Source organism: Vanacampus margaritifer, chromosome 19 (assembly GCF_051991255.1).
Source record: "Vanacampus margaritifer isolate UIUO_Vmar chromosome 19, RoL_Vmar_1.0, whole genome shotgun sequence".
Taxonomy (NCBI): domain Eukaryota; kingdom Metazoa; phylum Chordata; class Actinopteri; order Syngnathiformes; family Syngnathidae; genus Vanacampus; species Vanacampus margaritifer.
In genome coordinates this window covers 16,504,569-16,523,039 of record NC_135450.1, presented here as the reverse complement: position 1 = coordinate 16,523,039, position 18,471 = coordinate 16,504,569, and the positions used below count along the sequence as shown (strand labels likewise).

Below are 18,471 nucleotides of genomic sequence, written 5' to 3'. Positions count from 1 at the left end.
TTATGAAAACTAGCCCTGTAGGCATGAACAAAGCCATTACGTATTGGATAATCTTAGTTGAAACGTATTTATTTATTGACCATTTAAAAAGGAATTTAGCATCTTAATAATGAAGAGAAGCGGAAATGTTTCACTGACTAACACATGCTCCAACACAAACATGATGACGAAGGCTAAATTCTTCTGGAACGTTCCGTCAAAAGAAGTCTGAAGTAAAAAAGCGACATCTTGTGGGCAACAACCAGAACTACATTAAAAATACAGCCAAAATCCCATCCGGATTTCTTTTGAGAACAGAACCACGAAAACGATAAATGAAAGCGGATTGATTGATTGATTGCATCACAGGGGCGAAAAATGTAAGCCGAGCGTCACCACTGGTTGTCATGGTAACAAAAGACGAGCTCCCCAAAACTATGTGATATGTTCTAGTTATAGTTTGTGGATTCTGACAAACAACTCTCATAAATTAGGACACCTGGAAACTCTTACAAATAATATTTCTCCTTTAATGAAATTATTTTTTTCTTCCCGCTCGGAGTCTCTGACAAATGTCACGGCAGGAAGTCAACAATCGTCACCGTTAAAAGCGCCACAGAGAAGTTCACGCCAATGCGGCCATTTTGTTCGAAAAAGACGAAAAATCGCGTCGCGTGACGGGAAACAAAATGGCGGCCCGTGACGTCCCACTTACCTGCCGCCTCTGTCGGAGCCTCAAAACACAGCAGCCCTTCATTAAAAGAATACTCCATTTCCCATGGTGCAACAGTGCTTGCGATAATCCAGCTCGGCTGACGTGAGTCATTGGGATTGATAAAAAAAAAAAAAACTAAACTAAAAACATGATAGTTGGTCCTTCCCATCCTACTTGTGTACTTCCTGCGGTGTGCTGAAGCTGTCGTACACGTTGGCGGCAAACTCCTTCATGTCGTCATTCATCAGAAGCTCCTAAAAAATGACAAGACAAAAGCAAGCATTACTACTGAGACTACGTTAGGATTTTGCAGTCGTTTGAGTTATTATTTCACTTCTTAAATTTAGTCAATTGTAATTAAGAGAGGGCTTCCTCTTTTTTTTTTAATGCATATATAAAATGCTTTTTTGCTTTAGTTTTTGTAGTACATTGATTTTTTGAAAGGTGTGACCACATTTTTAAAAAAATTCAGTTAGCCAAAATGTTTATTTTTAAATGTATGCTATTTTTCCCTTCCTTTTTGGTTACTACCCGACACCAATGATGATGACCTGAACAAAGTGTCCCGGTGTCTCGCTGCAGATGGTGTTGATCTGACCGTTGATGATGGGGATGATCTTGGCCAGCGGAAGACTGACGGACGACAGACTACACACATACGCACGCACGCACACACAGAGAAACACAGGATTACGCGTTAATACAACAAAGGGGGGGCATTATCTCTCACACAGACTAACCTGTGAGGGTCGGCGTTGTGGGCGGAGTCAGCAGGCGGCGGGTGGAAGAACTGCGCCAGGTTGTCGAAGAGACGAGAGAATCCTCGTTGCAGGCACGCAGTCAACACGGCGCTGAAGTCTGGACTGAACACACGACAACATCGACACGCGTGTTGGTTAGCGTGTTGACCGAGCGCGTCGAGAGGAAGGTGGCAAGATGGCTACCTGTCCATCAGGTCCCTGGTCTCGTTGAGCAGTCGGATGGTCAGGACGTCGCTCTCCGTCAGACCGCAAGCCTGAATGCAACGCCGTCACATTATTACATACTCGGGGCTTCTACTATATATGAAGTTAATAAAACATTTGCTATATCTGGTTTTATTGTTTGTGCCGCTTCTACATTGGGATAATTGATGTAATCGATATATTATTGGGGTGTTTTTTTTTTCCCCAGACGATTTTTCAAAAATGGGGGGAAATCAATTTTTCAAAAGTTCGAAAAAATTTCCCCCCCAAATTAAAAAATATATATTTTAAAAGAACATATTGAAAATCATTCTTAAAAAAGTTTTTAATTAAATGAAAAAAAATCTATATTCAAACAACTTTTACAAAAATATTGGAAGACATTCTTAAAAAAGCTTTTTTGAATTCGATTTTTAAAAACATTTTTTATTAAAAATTATTATTTTGTTAAAAAAAGAAAATAAAACAGAAAAAATTGCAAAACTTTTTTCAGCAAAATAGTTAAAAAAAAAATATATATTTTTAAAGCTATTTAAATCGATTTTACCCCAAATATCCTTAAAAACAAACAAATCAAAAATGGGGGTAAATTGATTTTTCAAAACATTGAAAAACTTTTTTTTCCGAATAAAAATAAAACTATTTTTACAAAAATATTGAAAAAGTTTCCTAAAAAACTTTTTTTTTTTTTTTAAATAAAAAACAAGAGAGAAGAGAAACTAGTCGACTCAAGATGCAGCGTTTCATCAGTCATTTGGAACTGGCTTGGGTTTGCAATGTCGGGTGAGAATGAACAAAGTCTGCCATGTGTGTGGACCTGATCGGCGAGGGCGTTGTCGTCGGTAGCCAACATGTAAGATGAGAGCGGGCGGCAGGGACAGGACTCCACCTCGGCTCGGATCCAACTCACGTGCTGCTCCAACTCCAGCAGACTCAAACTCTGCTTCAGACACACGCTGCACACACAAACGCACGATTAGAACAGAAATCTTCTTGAAGTGGAGTTGTTTTCGTCTTACCCATCCAGAGAGTTCTGCACCGACTTCTTCACTACGGTGATCAACTGTGTCAATCCTGCACAGGCAGAGTGACACAGCTTCATTAGTTCTGGATTTAAATATGAAAGTATCTTTTAAAAACATTTGCTCATCAATGGCGTCCTTACCGTCGCCAAGGAGATGTTGGATGCTGGACAAGTACTGCTGCTGGACCTCTGGCGGCGCCTGGAGAGTCTGACAACACAAATACACTGACGCTCAAATCTGCTTGTGACTACAAAACATTTTTTTTGTTTCCTCTAATAAGCCATAGGAATGAAAAATAAGCCTACTTTTAAGAAACAAATTCATGTATTTAAAAATTTATTTTTAAAGAAAAAAAGTTGTAACCCATGGGTCAAAGAAACATTTAGTTAGAATTTTTTTTAAATACCCTTAATTTTTTTTAGAAATAAATGACTTTTTTTTCTTTCAAAAATAGGGTGGAAAAAAAGAAGAACATTTTCAAAAGATCCGAAAACCATTCTTTAAAAAAAAAAATTATTATTTTTTTTAAATAATTTTGTTCAAAAAATTGAAAAAAAATCTTAATAAAAACATTTGTTTAAAATCAAAAGATTTTTTTGTTAAAAAACAAAACAAAAAAAACAATTGTTTCCAAAGTATCAAAAACATTTGTTTTTGGAAATAATAAAAAAATAGGATAATAATAATAAAATAACAATAAAAATTACAAATATTTTTTTCTGTTTTTAAAAAAATAATTGTAAACTTGTTTTCCTTCTTCTTCACACACAGATGCTTACTTTTCAAAAACTAGAAAACATTTTTAGTTTTATTTTACAGGGACCCCCTCGTAATACTAACATCTATGACAACCTCAAAAAAGCCTTGGGAATTAAAAATGAGCCTACTTTTGAGGAAACAAATGATATCACCAGCCACTAAGCTACTGTACAGCTTGTCAACCCCAGTTTGTTCTAGAAGCTTTTCACAACGTTGCTCACCGCAGGGGGCTTGCCCACAGAGTTGTCCAGGTAGAGGTAACCTCCGATGATGTTGAGCTGGATCCTCAGAAGAACCACCAGCATGCACGTGCTGTACACGGCCACCAGGCTACGCGTGAAACCTGCCACACAGAGAACGCCGACGTCGGATGCCAAATGAGGTCATGACGATAAAGGAACGCAAGCAGAGAGGTCAAAGTGTGACTTACTGATGATCTTCAAATCCTCCCAGATCTCCATTTTATTGGCCGGCCTGTCAGGATAAGGCGCAGACAGAAAACGTCAGCATGTTTTAGAGCTATATGAATAAACTTCACAGGACTTGACTTTTAACTGAGAGAGAAGTTGAGTGACACTGGCCTGGTCTTCAGGATGGCGGTGAGGCTTTCTGAGTTGAGCTGGTTGACGATGGCTTCTCTCAGCGGAGGCAACATAGACACAACTGAAACATACACACACAAAAAAAAACATCTTATTTGATCCTATGACTTCCGTATTCTTATTGTTAGTGTTGACTTCCTGACCGGTCATGTTGCACGTCCTCTGGTTGCTCTCAAAGTGGAACTGACGTCTGGCCTGAGCGATGTACTCGGTGGCTTCCTTCTCTTGGAGATCCCTGATCTTGGATTGGGCATATTTGCCCAAGAAGTACACACCTGGTGGGAGGGGGCAAAGTACGTAGTATCATAAATTGACAACAAAAAGAAATATGACATATTGACCAATTATAATGCAAAACATTATTATATTTTCTGTCAGTTATAGACCAAACAAGTAGTAATAAATGTCATGTAGGCTATAACTCTTTATCTTAACACAACAAGGAAGTTGAGGAACATGTCATTGGAAGGTATGTTGATTTAGGTAGGAAAATTAACAACATTAAGCACATATTAACAATAAAAAATATTGTACTATTGGACTATATCCGAAAGCCAAGAAGACTAGCTACTCATTTACCAATTGAATTTCACAGTGTAGCATTAGCACACCGGCTAACGGTTTCTAGTGTACCTCCAACTACAGCTCCGGTGAAGATAAATTTCCTCTTGTGACGCTTCACAAAATTCCAAATGGACGAAAACATCCTCGCGCACTGAGGAATGTCCCACGGCGTAAAAGTCCCCGAAACAGTCCGTACATTTATCTTTGGACGCACTGTTCGAGCAACATGACGGCTAGCTCACGAGTTTCAAGTCTTTAGCGAAGCCACGTTAGCAGCATGCTAACTGTCAATAGCGTAAACGGAAGTCGTATGCGTAAAGCGGACGTCGACGCCATATTGGATGTGGCAAAGCAGGATGCAGCAAGAAAAAGCCACAACAACAAATACAAACCGAAGAAGAATTTGCCATTAATACATTGGTTATAAAAACAAAAAAAATAATTGAAAACTCAATCGTTTTACAGTTCGTGAAGAATTTTAATCGTCAAACAGGTACGTCCAATTTTATCTTCCCCTTCCATGCTTCTTCCGGGTATGAAACGATCCCATTAACGGAATACGTGAAAAAATATAAGAACATGTAAAATTAATGTTTTATCATTTCAACAACTGGAGAAAGCAAATTGAATCATTTAATAAACGATTGCAATTTTCCCTCAAACTGCCGTAAGTTAAAAAGGAAACAGGTCCGTCCCATTTTATCTTCCTCTTTCCGTGATACGAAAAGTCAGTGAAAAGAGCACACGGAGAGTGAGACCGTTTTTCTCCTTCTTTTTTAAAAATATATATTCTGAAACATTTTGGTTTTAGAAACACTATGCGAGGTTGACTTGACAATGTTGGAGCAGTGTTTGAATGCTACTTTTTGTCCGACTGATGAGGAAGTCGCAAAGTGGATGGACTGCGCTTTTGACATGGTGAATTGACTAATCAGCTCTGTAAATGTAAAGTCACTTAACGAGTATTTATTTGGGTGTGTACAACGTGTGAGAGGCATAAGTGACAGTCATTGTATATTAATCTTGTGTTTGCGCGAGCGTGCAGGCAAAAGATGCTCTGGACAATAATGAAGTTCCAGTGGGATGTTTGCTGGTCTACAAGGACGAAGTGATCGGAAAAGGACGGAACGAAGTCAACGAAAGCAAAAATGTAAGCAGAGTTACTCTGATTTGTAAAATATTTCCACAGAGAGCTTGGAAACATCACGAAGGTAAATTGGGATTGTGCATCTCTAAAATAGCTCCTCTATTGGCGGACATGTTGTTGGTGTAAACAGTGCATGTCAGCAAGGATGTACTTTCAGTTTCAACTAGAGGCCGTTTTAAAATCCACAAGAGATTAAAAAAAATCCCCACATTTGGCTGATTGACCTATTGTGCCTGTGATTGTGTTTGAGGCCACGCGGCATGCAGAGATGGTGGCCCTGGACCAGCTCCTGGATTGGTGTCACCGCGGCAACCGGGATGCAAGGAGCGTGTGCGAGCAGACGGTTCTGTACGTCACGGTGGAGCCGTGCATCATGTGCGCAGCCGCACTCCGTCTCATGAGTATCCTTCACAAGTTTGTGTGTTTTAAAACTCTCAAAGGCTGGCTGGAGTGTGTCTGCGTGTGTTTCCCCCCCCTTGACTGTGTGATGGATATTCCGGTGGTGGCGTACGGCTGCGGGAATGAGCGCTTCGGAGGCTGCGGCTCCGTCCTGGACGTCTCCTCAGCTGTGTTGACTCGCACGGGAACCTCCTTCAAGGTTACCATTCTCGCACGTGCGTGTGTGCGAGCGTGACCGACCATGACTTGCGTGTTTGTGTGTGTGTGCGTGCAGTGCCTCGCAGGCCACAGAGCGGACGAAGCCGTTGAGATGCTCAAGACGTTCTACAAGCAGGAAAATCCCAACGGTCAGCAAAAAAATGGACACCAGACACAATTCTTTCTCTTTAAAAAAAAAACAACAACTATTTTCTTTTTCTCTTTCAGCACCCAAACCCAAAATGAGGAAAGAGTAAGGCATATCTTATTTTAATAAATGTTTTGTATTTGTCTTCTATTATTATTTCTAATAAAATCAAAACGTTTGAAAAGGGCACGCTTCATATATCCTGCCAGCAGGGGGCGCAAACGGATTAATTTGCACTTTTGTTTGCAATTTGACTGCAGCGTTCGCGTTTGTTCAGAATTCAATGAGCACACTCAAATAAAAGCGAAATGGTGGCAGCAAACGCACCTCTACTCATTAGCATGCAAATTTATGCAAATGTAGGCAGAGTATTTGAGCGTTTGGATGTCACCTCACAGAGGAAGCGAAGATTTGTTCAGAAGAGACAGCGCGTGCACACGCTTTGTCACATTTCAAAACAAGCAAAAGTAATGTGAGATGTCACATTTTGGAAAGGTGAGACAACAGCATCTGCGAAAATAAACATTTTTCTTCTTTTGTATTGTAATGTAGACAGTACATTTTTGCTCCTTGAACGTTTTTTTTTTTTTTTTTTTTTACACGGCATGTTGACTTATGTTGTTATTCTTGTCATTTCTTTTAAGCCTGAAAATAAATATTTAAAAAAACAAACAAATGTTATGTGCTCCACCAATTTGCTGGGTGCTGGCACGAGAATTAAACATTTTGTTTTGTTTGTTAACAGTTTTTGACTTTTTTTTTTAATTTATTTTTAAATGTCCTTTTGTTTTTATGTTATAAAGTCTGACTTTTGTATTGTGTGACTTTGGAATTTTTTCATTTTTGAATCATTTGCCTTATAAGGTGTTTGACTTTTCAGGTGCTGGACTTTTGAGGTGTTTGCCTTTTGGAACATCGCTGACATTTTGGTTGTTTGACTTTTGAGGTGTTTGACCTTAGAGGCATACAACTATTGGGGCATTTGAATTTTCGGATTCATTTGACTTTTGAAATTGTTTGACCATCTGACTTTCAGGTTGTTTGAGTTTTGAATTATTTGACTTTAAGTCAGGTGTTTACATTTTGAAGCACCTTTTGTAAACATAATCAAATGTCCAGGGAGGATAAACCGACAGAAAAGACGACTTTATGGATTTTGGATTTATTGTTCAAGTTCTTCATGTGACCCATCATAACTTGAGTTTAGTAACTTGGTCAGCATTCTGTTAAACATTAGAACCTGACCCGATAAATATAAATACGGTTTATGTGCAGAGTTCAGCATCCTATGCATGTTTTTTTTTTGCCATCACCAAGCACCCCCCCCCCCCCCCGCCCCCGCCCCCACACACCCAAAAATAATAAATAAAAAAATCTAAATCTTATAACTTGACCTGTTTGGATCATCTTGCCAAAGCATTCCCACAATGTCAAACTATAATATGTCATCCACTGTATTCGAATATGTAACCTATGTAATATGAGTCGATGCGCTGCATTCCAGAAACCTCAATGGCGCCCCCTGCAGATCAATGACTATCACCACCACGCAACAAAATGCAAAGGGAAGATAAATATGAAGTGAATTTATGCTAATCTGTAAGCATGATAGGAGCTCAACATTGTTGCGACGTCATTAGAGTCGAGTGGTACTTCGAGATAAGTTGGCCACACTCACAACTCAAAACACTCATATCACAAATCGTCTCATAAGTCAGGTCACTCGTATCTCAAAGCATCGCTGCACATTAAAAAAAACGTGTCAAGAGATTTGGAAAGCCCTTATCAAGACTATTAGCCGCAAGGAAATGTGATCAGCATGGTGAAACAGTGGGTAGCACGTCTGGCTCACAGTCAAGAGGTTCTGGGTTTGAATCTCCTCTCGGGCTTTTCTTTGTGGTTTGCGTGTGCTCAAGATGCCCGTTTGAGACCAGATCAGGGTGTGCCTCGCCTCTCTTCTAAAAGTCAGCTGGGAGCATCCATGAGGACAAACTAGAAAAACACGGATGGGTAGGGTCCATGCGGTTTGGTTTCATGCTAATTTCTGACTGAGCGCCACACAAAAATGGCGGTGATGTTTTTGAGTCGGCCCGTCAACATGTGAGGACATCGTGAGAAAAGAACGTCGCAACTGCGTAGCCCTCATCGTGACCTTTCATCTGACATACGACTCAATGTGCTTTCGACAATATTCATTTGGACCTGTCCAAAAGGTGTGTGTGTGCACCTTTCTGTGTGTGTACTTCAGTCAGTACAAGAGACTTTTAACATGACATGCTTTCATGAATAACGTTTTGACCTATTTTTGTTTTGTGTGCTTGTAACTGTGTGTGTATTGCTTTGGCAAGATAAAAAAAAAAAAAGTTAAAAAAAAAAAAGTGCGCGTCTAGTTTCCCATTTTCAGGCTTGTTGGTGTTGATGGAGTTCAAAGGTCACAGTGCTGCAGTCCTTGTGCTCTCCTGGTGGGCGGAGCTCGACATGTGACCTCACATGCGCGACTCCACTGACACGCACGACTAAATTTCACTCACCTTTGACTTTTGCTGTGGGGGAAGAGAACGTTTTGGTCAGTGTGTGTACTTTTGCGTTACGTTTGTACCTGAGCAATTTTTGTCCCATTAGTGCATGTGTTCCTACCTGAGTGTGTATCTTTTTGTGTGTGTGTGTGTACCTGTCCATGCGTTTTTGTAATTGTCTGTCTGTGTGAAATTGTCCATGTGTGTGACAATTGCCTGTGTATGTACACTTATCTCTGTAAGTGTCTACCTTTCCATGTATGTGTGAGTAGTAAGTACCCATGTGTGTATACCTTTCTGCATGTAGAGACCTGTGAGCATGTGTGTATTTAAAGACCCATGTTTTTGTGAGTTCCTGTGTGTGTACATCTTTGTGTGTTTATCTTTCCAAGTCTGTGTACGTAAGTACCTCTGTGTACACCTTTCTGTATGTGCCTGTGTGCGAAGTACCTCTATGTGTGTACCTTTTTGTGTGTTTATCTCTCCAAATTTGTGTGAGAGTACCCGTGTATAGCTTTCTGTGTGTATGTGCCTGTGTGCAGAAGTATCTTCTTGTGTGTGTGTGTGTGTGTGTGTGTACCTTTCTGCATGCATTAGTCAGTGTGTGTACATGTCCATATATGTGTATGGCATGTTCACCATAGTGTGTGAGTGCTTAGCTTTACTTGTAGGTGTGTAAATACCTGTGTGTACTTTTCTGCCAGTGTACCTGTTTATACACAATACCTTTTCTCTGTGTGTGTACCTGTTTGCGCATGAGTACCCGTGTGTGCGTGTGCACACCTTTTTGTGTTTATCTTTCCAAATTTGTGTGAGTACCCATGTGTGTACCTTTCTGCGTGTCTATGTGTAGAAGTATCGTTCTTCTTCTGTGTGTACCTTTCTGTATGCATTTGTCCATGTGTGTACATGTCCGTGTGTGTATGTGCCTTTATGTTCACCATTGTGTGTGAGTGCTTATCACTACTTGTAGGTGTGTAAATACCTGTTGTGTACTTTTCCATCAGTGTACCTGTTTATATACTTTTTCTGTGTGTGTGTGTGTGTGTACCTGTGTGCATTGTGTGCGAGTGCTTGAGTGTACTTTTCCGTGTGTGTGTGTGTGTGTGTGTGTGTACCTGAGTTTGGCTGGTACCAGATGTAGTTGTTGAGTATTTCTCCGAGCACGTAGAAGACGCAAATGACGGCAGTTAGCGTAGAGAAGAAGACGAGACGAGCGAGCGGCGTGATGCGCTCTAGGACGGGGTACACCCACATGCCCGTCACCTGCTGCACCCAGCAAATCCTGCGCACGCACACCAAAACAAGGAGGTCAGCATAAGGTGCGGCGGGCCGGGACAACGACGGGATGAGGACGGCGGTACCAGAGGATGTAGCCCACGCCGAAGCAGCAAACGGCCGCCATGCCGCACGACCTGCTGGGGTAGCGGTGGTGGGTGGTGCGCATCTCGATGATGATAAACGGCAGCACGGTGGTGTGCTGAGAGGGGGAGGGGGAAGGGGGGGGGGGTGGGGGGAATCACGCATTTTATAGCAGGGATTATAATTGACGGCTGCTATTATTAAATGAGCTTTGAGCTTTACATTGATGTTTCTGCATTTGGCAATTTATTATTATATTATATTATTAGTATGGGATTTTTTTTAATGGGCTTTAGGTGAACTGATGAATACACACACGCTCGCACGCACACACACACGCACATACACATACTCACCCACATACAAAAAAAAAAAATATATATATATATATGTGTGTGTATGTGTATATATATGTATATATATTTAAAAAAAAAAAAAACATTTATTAATTTTTTTTTAATTTATTTGTTTTTTTTAAAAAAAAAAGGAGAGCAATGATGATGTCAAATCGAATGAACAATACTGAGCTCTCCTGAAAAAAAAAATAAAATAAAAAAATAAATAAATAAATTAAATGAGCTTTGTCAGACATTCCTGCTCAAAAACTGACAACGAACCCGCACAATCCTGAAATAAAACAACTTGATCCGTTTCATCAAGTCCATGCAGGTCCGAACGAGGGAATATCCCCGAAAAGTCGAAAGTTGAAGGGGAAGCAAGCAAGTCGCGTTTGTTTTTCCTGTGCAATGTTGTCATTTTCATGCTTCAAAAGGCGTCACTGTGTCGACTTTGAAGCGCCAAAACGCATTCTTGCTTTTTTTTTTTTTTGCACAAACAAAAAGGAAGACCTCCTGCAGGGATTTGACAAGGTCGCGACGACGACATCCCGGAGTGCCGGCCAGAGAAAAGGCCGACGTCTCCCTTCAAGGGGGATTAAATGATAGCCTCCCAACATTATACGCACGCACACACCTAGCCCGCCCATCGCGGTCAGTGGTTTTGCCCAGGCAGCCATCTTCCTTCCCCACCCACCCCTTTAGAGAGCCGTGGTTCAACCCTGTGGTCTGGAGTTAAAATTGGGACAAATGACATCTTTTTCACACTGTCTGGTCAAAATGGGATTTTCTACTTTTTAAATATTTTTCTGGTTTGTCTGCAGTCAGCTGAGGTTGTCAACATTTCCAGATCACTTATGACAATTTAAAATGATTTCTAGAGGTTAACAAGTTGTTTTATAAAAAGCTACAGTATACAGTAGGGCCCAGAAGTATATATATATATATATATATATATAATGAATAAAAAAAACTTTTTGTGTCCCTTATTGTTTAGAACAATAAATATCATCATAAGTCTTTTTTTTGTTGTGCAATTTTTTTTTTTTGCCCAAATCATCTCCTCATGAGCAGCACGGTGGCTGACTGGTTAGCACGTCCGCCTCCCAGTGCAGAGGACGTGAGATCGAGTCCGGGCTTCGGCCTTCCTGGGTGGAGTTTGCATGTTCTCCCCGTGCTTGCGTGGGTTTTCACCGGGTACTCCGGTTTCCTCCCACATTCCAAAAACATGCATGGCAGGTTAATTGAACACTCCAAATTGTCCCTAGGTGTGAATGTGAGTGTGGTTGTTCGTCTCTGTGTGCCCTGCGATTGGCTGGCAACCAGTTCAGGGTGTACCCCGCCTACTGCCCGAAGCCAGCTGGGATAGGCTCCAGCACCCCCGCGACCCTAGTGAGGAAAAGCGGCCAAGAAAATGGATGGATGGATGGATCTCCTCATGATGCAAATGGTTAAATTTTTTGGTGTTTCTTGAAAAATCTAAAAAAAAAAAAAAAAAATGACTAAGGCGATTATTTTTAAGAAGGCATCATCAATATATGAATTACAGGCAGAGCATTTGACTTGATAAAAAAAAAAAAAAAATCCCATTATTAAAGTGATATTATCAGACAACATAATCCTCATTTGCAATTATGTGAATGGAAAAAATGGACTCAATCTTATTTTATTTTTATTATTATTAGGAAATTTTAGATTACAGCGCATGACATGCACCAAGATAATAATCAATACATTTAAATTTTTTCATAAAGTATGCGTAATTATTTACACTTAAACAATGGGAAGCATTTTGAATAGTCATTATTAATAGCCTATTAAAGCATTTATTTACTGGTCCGACTCATGAGATCAAATTGAATGAACTCAAATAAGTTGTTCTAAACACGTTATTCTGATGAATATTGCGTTCGTGGAATATGAATTAAGCAGCAACATTCACCCGTTTTCATCCATTTTAGGGGGCGGCCATTTTGCCACTTGCTGTCAACTGAAAATGACATCACGGTGTCTCAGGGCTCAGGTGACGACCGTCACGGCTCACCTGTGTTCCTCGGTGGGTCACGTGACGTTCACAAGATCATTTTTTGACTAGACTTCCCCTTTAACTCTTTGACTGCCAAAAACGTTAAATAACGTTTCGTAAAATCCTATGGAGGAGTGCCAAAGACGTTAAAAGACGTTTTTTTCAAAACACGTGAAACTAACCATTTTCTATTGTTGATTACTCAAAAACGGAATAAGGTAGAAACAAACTTTTTTTTTCTGATGGAAGATGAGAGTCCAATCTTGTTTTGGCAGTATGTGTGTTGCCATAGTCCAAACACATAATTTTCTATGGACCTTGAAAGATCAGTCAAAATGCTTAAAATCGGCTGGCACCCACGGCATCCCTTTTCTGAAAACGTCTGGCAGTCAAAGAGTTAAGTGTCGGAATGCCGCCATCAATTGACACACGGAAACATTTTAAACAGCTTGAACTCCACACAAACTCGTTTTTCAGAAAAGTTCTCATGTTGACATTTTTCCCGCAGACGTTAATGTGCTTATTCGCCGCACTGCGGCGGCCGGCATGCTCGCGCTCAACAATCGACATCCACGCACAAGTGCGATACCTTCAACTTCCTTCCTGCTGGATGTGAGGACATTTAGCACATTTGAGGATTATGAAACGACAACTTTATTATTATTATTATTATTCCAGTCCTGCCTTTCTCTCTCTTTTTGACATCACCCGACCGCTCCCTCCAGCAATGGGAATAATCACACAGTTGCCACGGCAGCCAGTACAAACACTCCACATCGATACCATGGAATACTGCTAAATATTTACAACAAGAGAAATGACACACACACACACAAATGAGCACACACACTTGCAGGTTGGTGGTGTTCTGATTGTTTTGGTCCTTGGCAAGACCACCGTAGCAACCATTTGCCTATTGCATCACTTTCTGGAGAGCAGGAAGACACCTTGCACGCACGCGCACACACACACACACACACACTTGTCTTTGCACCATTGTGGGGACATCTCATTGACATGATGCATTTCCTAGCCCCTCCCCCTAACCATCAAAAATGATTGCCTACCCCCATTCCTTTAAAAATAAAATAATAAAAAAAATAATTACAAAGTAAAAAATAATTTAAAATCATGATTAAGCATTAATTTTTTGGTATAAAACTAGAAATATTATATAAAAGAAAATATTATATAATATAAAATAGAAATATATATTAGAAAATAATATATATTAAATATATATTAAAATATTATATAATAATAATAATAACAATAATAATAAAAATAAAATAATTATTAAAAAGTAAAAAATAAAATAATTATTATATAATTATAATTATTAATTATGAAGACAAATAAAAATCCCTATAATAATGCAAGTTCCTTTTGGATGAAACAATTTTTTTTTTGTTATTTATTTATTTAAAGGTGCACATGTTTAAATGTAAACAAACAACTCAAAATTAGTATTCCTATTTATTTTTTTATGATTAAGCTGATAAGCTTGTAATTGTGGCGTGTAATAATTGAAATTGTAACTGAATTTGGATTAATTGCACAACCCTAGGTAAAAAAAGAATAAATAAATGACCACTTTTAGACCAACATTAGTACGATTAGAACTCTTGGGTAGTCATCGATACCGATACTTTTGATACATAAAATTTCCCATTAAAAAAAATAAATAAATGACTCACCATGCCATGGTTGAGCCACTGAGGGATGAAATTGTCCAGCAGTTTAGGGTAGACCAGTTCTCTGTCATACAGGTACAAGGACCAGAAGGTGAACACCACAAACTGAAAACACACAAAAATACAACATCAACAAACGCATACGAACAATTACAACCAACAAGATTCGATGACTTCAATAAAGAATACTGAGCTGCATTCAGGAAGTCATTTTGATTCCAATGCAATTGTGAATTTCTACGCCTGAAAATCATCGGAAAAAGTCAAGCGTGATGACATTTGGGGCACAAAAAGGGGAAGAAACTTTCCACATGTCAGCCGTTGTGCATTTGTGCGCTCACCGCTCCAACGGGGAAGGCCAGGACGGCCATCATCCAGTCCCGGAGGCCAATCAGCTTCCTCAGCTGCCTCTCCTGCTCACGGTTTTCGCCGGCTTTGGTCAGCAGGCTGGAGACGTCGATCAGCACGCACACGGCGAAGAACACCGCCTGGATCGCCTGCAGCAAAATAGTATAAGATTTTAGAATCGATTATTTGAGTAATCGATACAAAATGGATTTTGCATTGTTAACTGACCGAGTCGAAACCCAAATGAATGGCAGAAAAGGGAAAGTAGTAAGTTGCCATTTTTATGGGTGCAGAAGTGGTGACATCCTGTATATACATTTTTCAAAATAAAATCATCTTTAAGTCGTTTACTTTTTTAGGCTAATGTCACTTGAGTTTGAGATGACAAAGTTTTCAAGGACCAAAGTTTTGGTTACATTTAGGGTTTAAACTTGAGATGCAACATATAAATGATTCATCGACACCTAATCGATTATAGGGCTGGGTATCGATTGTAATTTCCTCAATTGATTCGATTTCGATTCACAAGAGTTCAGTTCAATTCTATTTAGATTTTTCCCGATTTGATTCATTTCAATTCAATCTGATATTGATTACTTATTGAACATCAATCCTTCTTAAATATTAAGGACATAATAACTGCTCAAACATGAAATTCCAAAAACAATTTTGCAGAGGCAGTAACTGGTTAAATGATTTAGTTTATTAATGAAAGTATCACGTGTTATAATCACGAAGTGTTACACAAACATGGACATCAGCAAGGATGAGATGAGAATATTTTCATATTTCTAAACTGTAAATTTCTAGAAAACAGTAAGATACAAAAAAAAATCCTGCTTTAAAATTATATTGGGGAAAAGAGATATTAAAATAATCGATTTATAGTTTTAAGAATCGATATCAGGCTCAAAAAGGAAAATCCATTCAATATCGATTATTCGATTTTCTTAAACCCAGCCCTAATCGATGATCAAATTAATTAACAAATATTTTGACAATTTGTTTGTACATTTTCTCTGCTGTCAATTTGACATAACATCCTGTTTTTCAATAAAGGCTTAAAAACAAAAAAGATGACATTTCAATGAGTGCTGAGCTAGCGACACAGCAAGGAGTCGCCGCGTGGCTTCTTCTTTCTTGCCAATCAATAAATGTAGAAAGGGATTTGCGAGTAATCGGATCCGCTGGGGCAAAATGGCGCTCCAGCTAATTGCAGGTCGCTACGTTTGCTACACAGCAACCTCGGCGCAGATGTCATGTTGTAATTCCTGTTTTTTGTGTTTGAAGGCTCTGCAAGTCTTGTGGGGTTTCCGGGCTGCTGCCGGCAACAATCGTCAACACATCAAAGAACCACAAAGACCTCATGCAAAAAATATGGAGAAAAAAAAAAAACATTACGAGGTTCGCCGAGCAATTGGAACCATTGGTCAGCATCCACACAAATCGACGCTGACAATGAAATCCAGTCCTCCAGGCGTTAGCTTAGCATGGCGGAGGCCCAGTGAAGATAAAAACAATCGACGTCTTGTTCCCGTGCGCTGGCATGTTTTTCTATGTGCCGTCTGTGTGAGAGCGTGCATTGTTTTCACAGGCTATCAAGAAAAAAGGCCGAGTTTGTTTGCACTAATCATTATGCTGTCAAAAACCCTACATCGAATTTGACATCACTCAAAGTTGTGCTTATTCATTTTCTTTATTCTTATGTTATGTAGACAACCTTTATTTTGTACTTTTCAATCTTTCAAGCCCCCCCCATGTTTCAAATTTCCAATGTTTCAAACAGCATCACTTGCCCTAAAAACCAAAAAAAATATAGTTTTAGTTATAGTCTTTTGACTAAAATTAATTAAAGTTCTAGTCATCATTTAGTCATTTGATTGTATTTTAGTTTTAATCCGATTTTAGTCGCTGAAAATGAAGAGCAATTTTAGTCGACTACATTTTCCTTCAGCATACATTTCAACTTTTATACAGAAAATTAAATTAAATAAATAAATTAAATTAAATTAATTAAAAATCAACAAAATTAACACTGCTTGTCACGTGGCCAATTGAGTGCGCTTGTTAATTCAGCCGTGACATTTTTGATGGTCCTGTTTGACATTCACCGTTTGTTTATGATGCTACAATCGCGATGAGTTTTAACCCAATGGAGCTGGAAGGCTAAAGAATTAAAAAAAGTATCATTACATATTTCTTAAAAGATACAAAAAAAAGAGAAGATGTGATAGATCAAGAAAAAAGTAAACACGTGAGGTAAAAGACGAAGAAGAAGAAATGTGGCTAACATGTTAGCTCGCTAGCAGCACTGCATCAGAGGAGGCGGCGCGTTGGCCACATCTTTCATCACCACACCTCCTCCTATCCGGCTCACCGAACCAGCACCTCCAAGGTAAGAACCAACTATGTCATTTTTGCTCCACTCAAATTTGTTGAGTTGAGAAGGCGAAACAAAGCTTTTAATTGAGCATTAGGCTAAGCTAGCCGGGTCAAAAGCCGAATCGAGCCGAACTGAGCCGAGTTTAGCCGAGGTGAGGCGTTCGGGCTCACCAGGTCGATGAAGGTGAGGAACTTCCAGCTTCCCCCGTACGTCTTATGCGCCGGCATGTCCAGAGCCTTGTAGTGGCACAGGATGGAGAAGTATGACAACAAGATAGCGACGCGGAGGACCTGCGACGGAATAAGCGCCATGATGCCCGCCCTGCCGCCCGCAAACCTCTCGGCTCCCTTTCGCCCGTTTCTCGCTTCACTTTGCGCTCCTCTGCACGTCTCGTTTCGCCCGATCGTGCCTGATGCACTTTTTTGTGCGTCTTTGCTGCCTGCTGTCTCCGCCGTGCCTCTCCTGCCTGCCTGCCTGCCTGCCCGCCCCCCCCTGCGAGTTTGGAATCTGCTTCCGCGTTGTGCTTGTGACGATGAGGATCGTGAGGATGATGATGATGATGATGCTTGAGCTGGAGGAAGAAAAAAAGGACGAACAATCCGAGGAAGGCGAAGATCTTTCGGCAAATAGAAAAATAACCCCACGTTTTTTTTTCTTTCAAAATACTACACGATCTACCACTGAACCTGAAAATGTGACTCGTTTATATTGTACATTTTTGTAAAGAATTTATGAATTAAAACATAATCATTCTCTTTCAATAAAAAGATGGAAAAATATGTGTACTATGGCCAACCTTTTCAATTTGTTAGGAAAGTTTCACATCCACAAGTCTAAATTTCTAAAACTAAAATCCATTATTTGCATTTTAGGTGTCTTTAATATATTATCAAATTTAACAAATTCGGGTTCATCATTATTAATATGCATTCAGTTTGTTATTGTTATTTTTACAAATAAATCTCAGATTTAATTTTCCACGATGCAAATAATTTTGTTGTTGTTTTGTTTTCCTTTTGTTGTCTTTTAAATTTCCAAATTGTCATTTGATACTTTTTTCCTGTCATATTGTGTTGCAAAGAATGTGTAAGCCGTGTAACCTGGAATGACTGATTTATGTATATTTGTCAATAAAAAAAGGAGAGCCTCTGCCTTCTTGTTAAACTAAAGCATAATACGACTTTAATTTGTCCCATGGCCACACTTGTAACTCGCAACGGTCGTGTGTGAAATCATCTTTTCCCATTTAAATGAATAGAAATGCCATTAATCCGTTCCAGCCCCTCACAAAAAAAAAACTAAATTG

At 39.5% G+C, this 18,471-nt stretch overlaps 4 protein-coding genes across 7 annotated transcripts in view; 2 read left to right on the top strand and 2 right to left on the bottom strand.

Moving 5' to 3' along the window:
• Nucleotides 1-483: 483 nt before the first annotated feature.
• On the bottom strand, nt 484-4,975 carry pex3 (peroxisomal biogenesis factor 3). Of its 2 annotated transcripts, none has more exons than XM_077553503.1 (12): nt 4,625-4,975; nt 4,189-4,320; nt 4,025-4,106; nt 3,874-3,917; nt 3,665-3,786; nt 2,825-2,891; nt 2,679-2,733; nt 2,477-2,615; nt 1,639-1,709; nt 1,435-1,557; nt 1,246-1,342; nt 484-948 (listed from the first exon to the last, which is right to left on the bottom strand). In XM_077553503.1, exons 2-12 carry the CDS (start codon nt 4,193-4,195, stop codon nt 865-867), a joined length of 891 nt encoding a protein of 296 aa, XP_077409629.1. In that variant the 5' UTR covers nt 4,196-4,320; nt 4,625-4,975; the 3' UTR covers nt 484-864. The 2 variants fall into 2 exon arrangements, with proteins under 2 accessions (XP_077409629.1, XP_077409628.1); XM_077553502.1 differs by having other exon boundaries at nt 4,679-4,970.
• A 171-nt stretch (nt 4,976-5,146) lies between these two features.
• Nucleotides 5,147-6,646, top strand: adat2 (adenosine deaminase tRNA specific 2). 2 transcript variants are annotated; one of them, XM_077553507.1, is made up of 6 exons: nt 5,152-5,527; nt 5,655-5,759; nt 6,007-6,157; nt 6,248-6,354; nt 6,430-6,502; nt 6,582-6,646. In XM_077553507.1, exons 1-6 carry the CDS (start codon nt 5,447-5,449, stop codon nt 6,608-6,610), a joined length of 546 nt encoding a protein of 181 aa, XP_077409633.1. In that variant the 5' UTR covers nt 5,152-5,446; the 3' UTR covers nt 6,611-6,646. The 2 variants fall into 2 exon arrangements, with proteins under 2 accessions (XP_077409632.1, XP_077409633.1); XM_077553506.1 differs by having other exon boundaries at nt 5,147-5,527; nt 6,007-6,354.
• A 1,188-nt stretch (nt 6,647-7,834) lies between these two features.
• On the bottom strand, nt 7,835-17,670 carry aig1 (androgen-induced 1 (H. sapiens)). Of its 2 annotated transcripts, XM_077553504.1 has the most exons (6): nt 17,336-17,670; nt 14,776-14,931; nt 14,438-14,539; nt 10,382-10,497; nt 10,136-10,302; nt 7,835-9,044 (listed from the first exon to the last, which is right to left on the bottom strand). In XM_077553504.1, the coding sequence occupies exons 1-6, from the start codon at nt 17,474-17,476 to the stop codon at nt 9,025-9,027; spliced, it is 702 nt and encodes a 233-aa protein (XP_077409630.1). In that variant the 5' UTR covers nt 17,477-17,670; the 3' UTR covers nt 7,835-9,024. The 2 variants fall into 2 exon arrangements, with proteins under 2 accessions (XP_077409630.1, XP_077409631.1); XM_077553505.1 differs by lacking the exons at nt 7,835-9,044; nt 10,136-10,302; nt 10,382-10,497 and adding an exon at nt 10,945-12,193.
• Nucleotides 16,867-18,471, top strand: part of hivep2a (HIVEP zinc finger 2a) — a 57,315-nt gene continuing 55,710 nt past the window's right edge. Inside the window, exon 1 of the mRNA XM_077553497.1 lies at nt 16,867-17,177. The gene's annotated coding sequence lies outside the window, so the exon portion shown is untranslated. The remainder of the gene's footprint in view (nt 17,178-18,471) is intronic.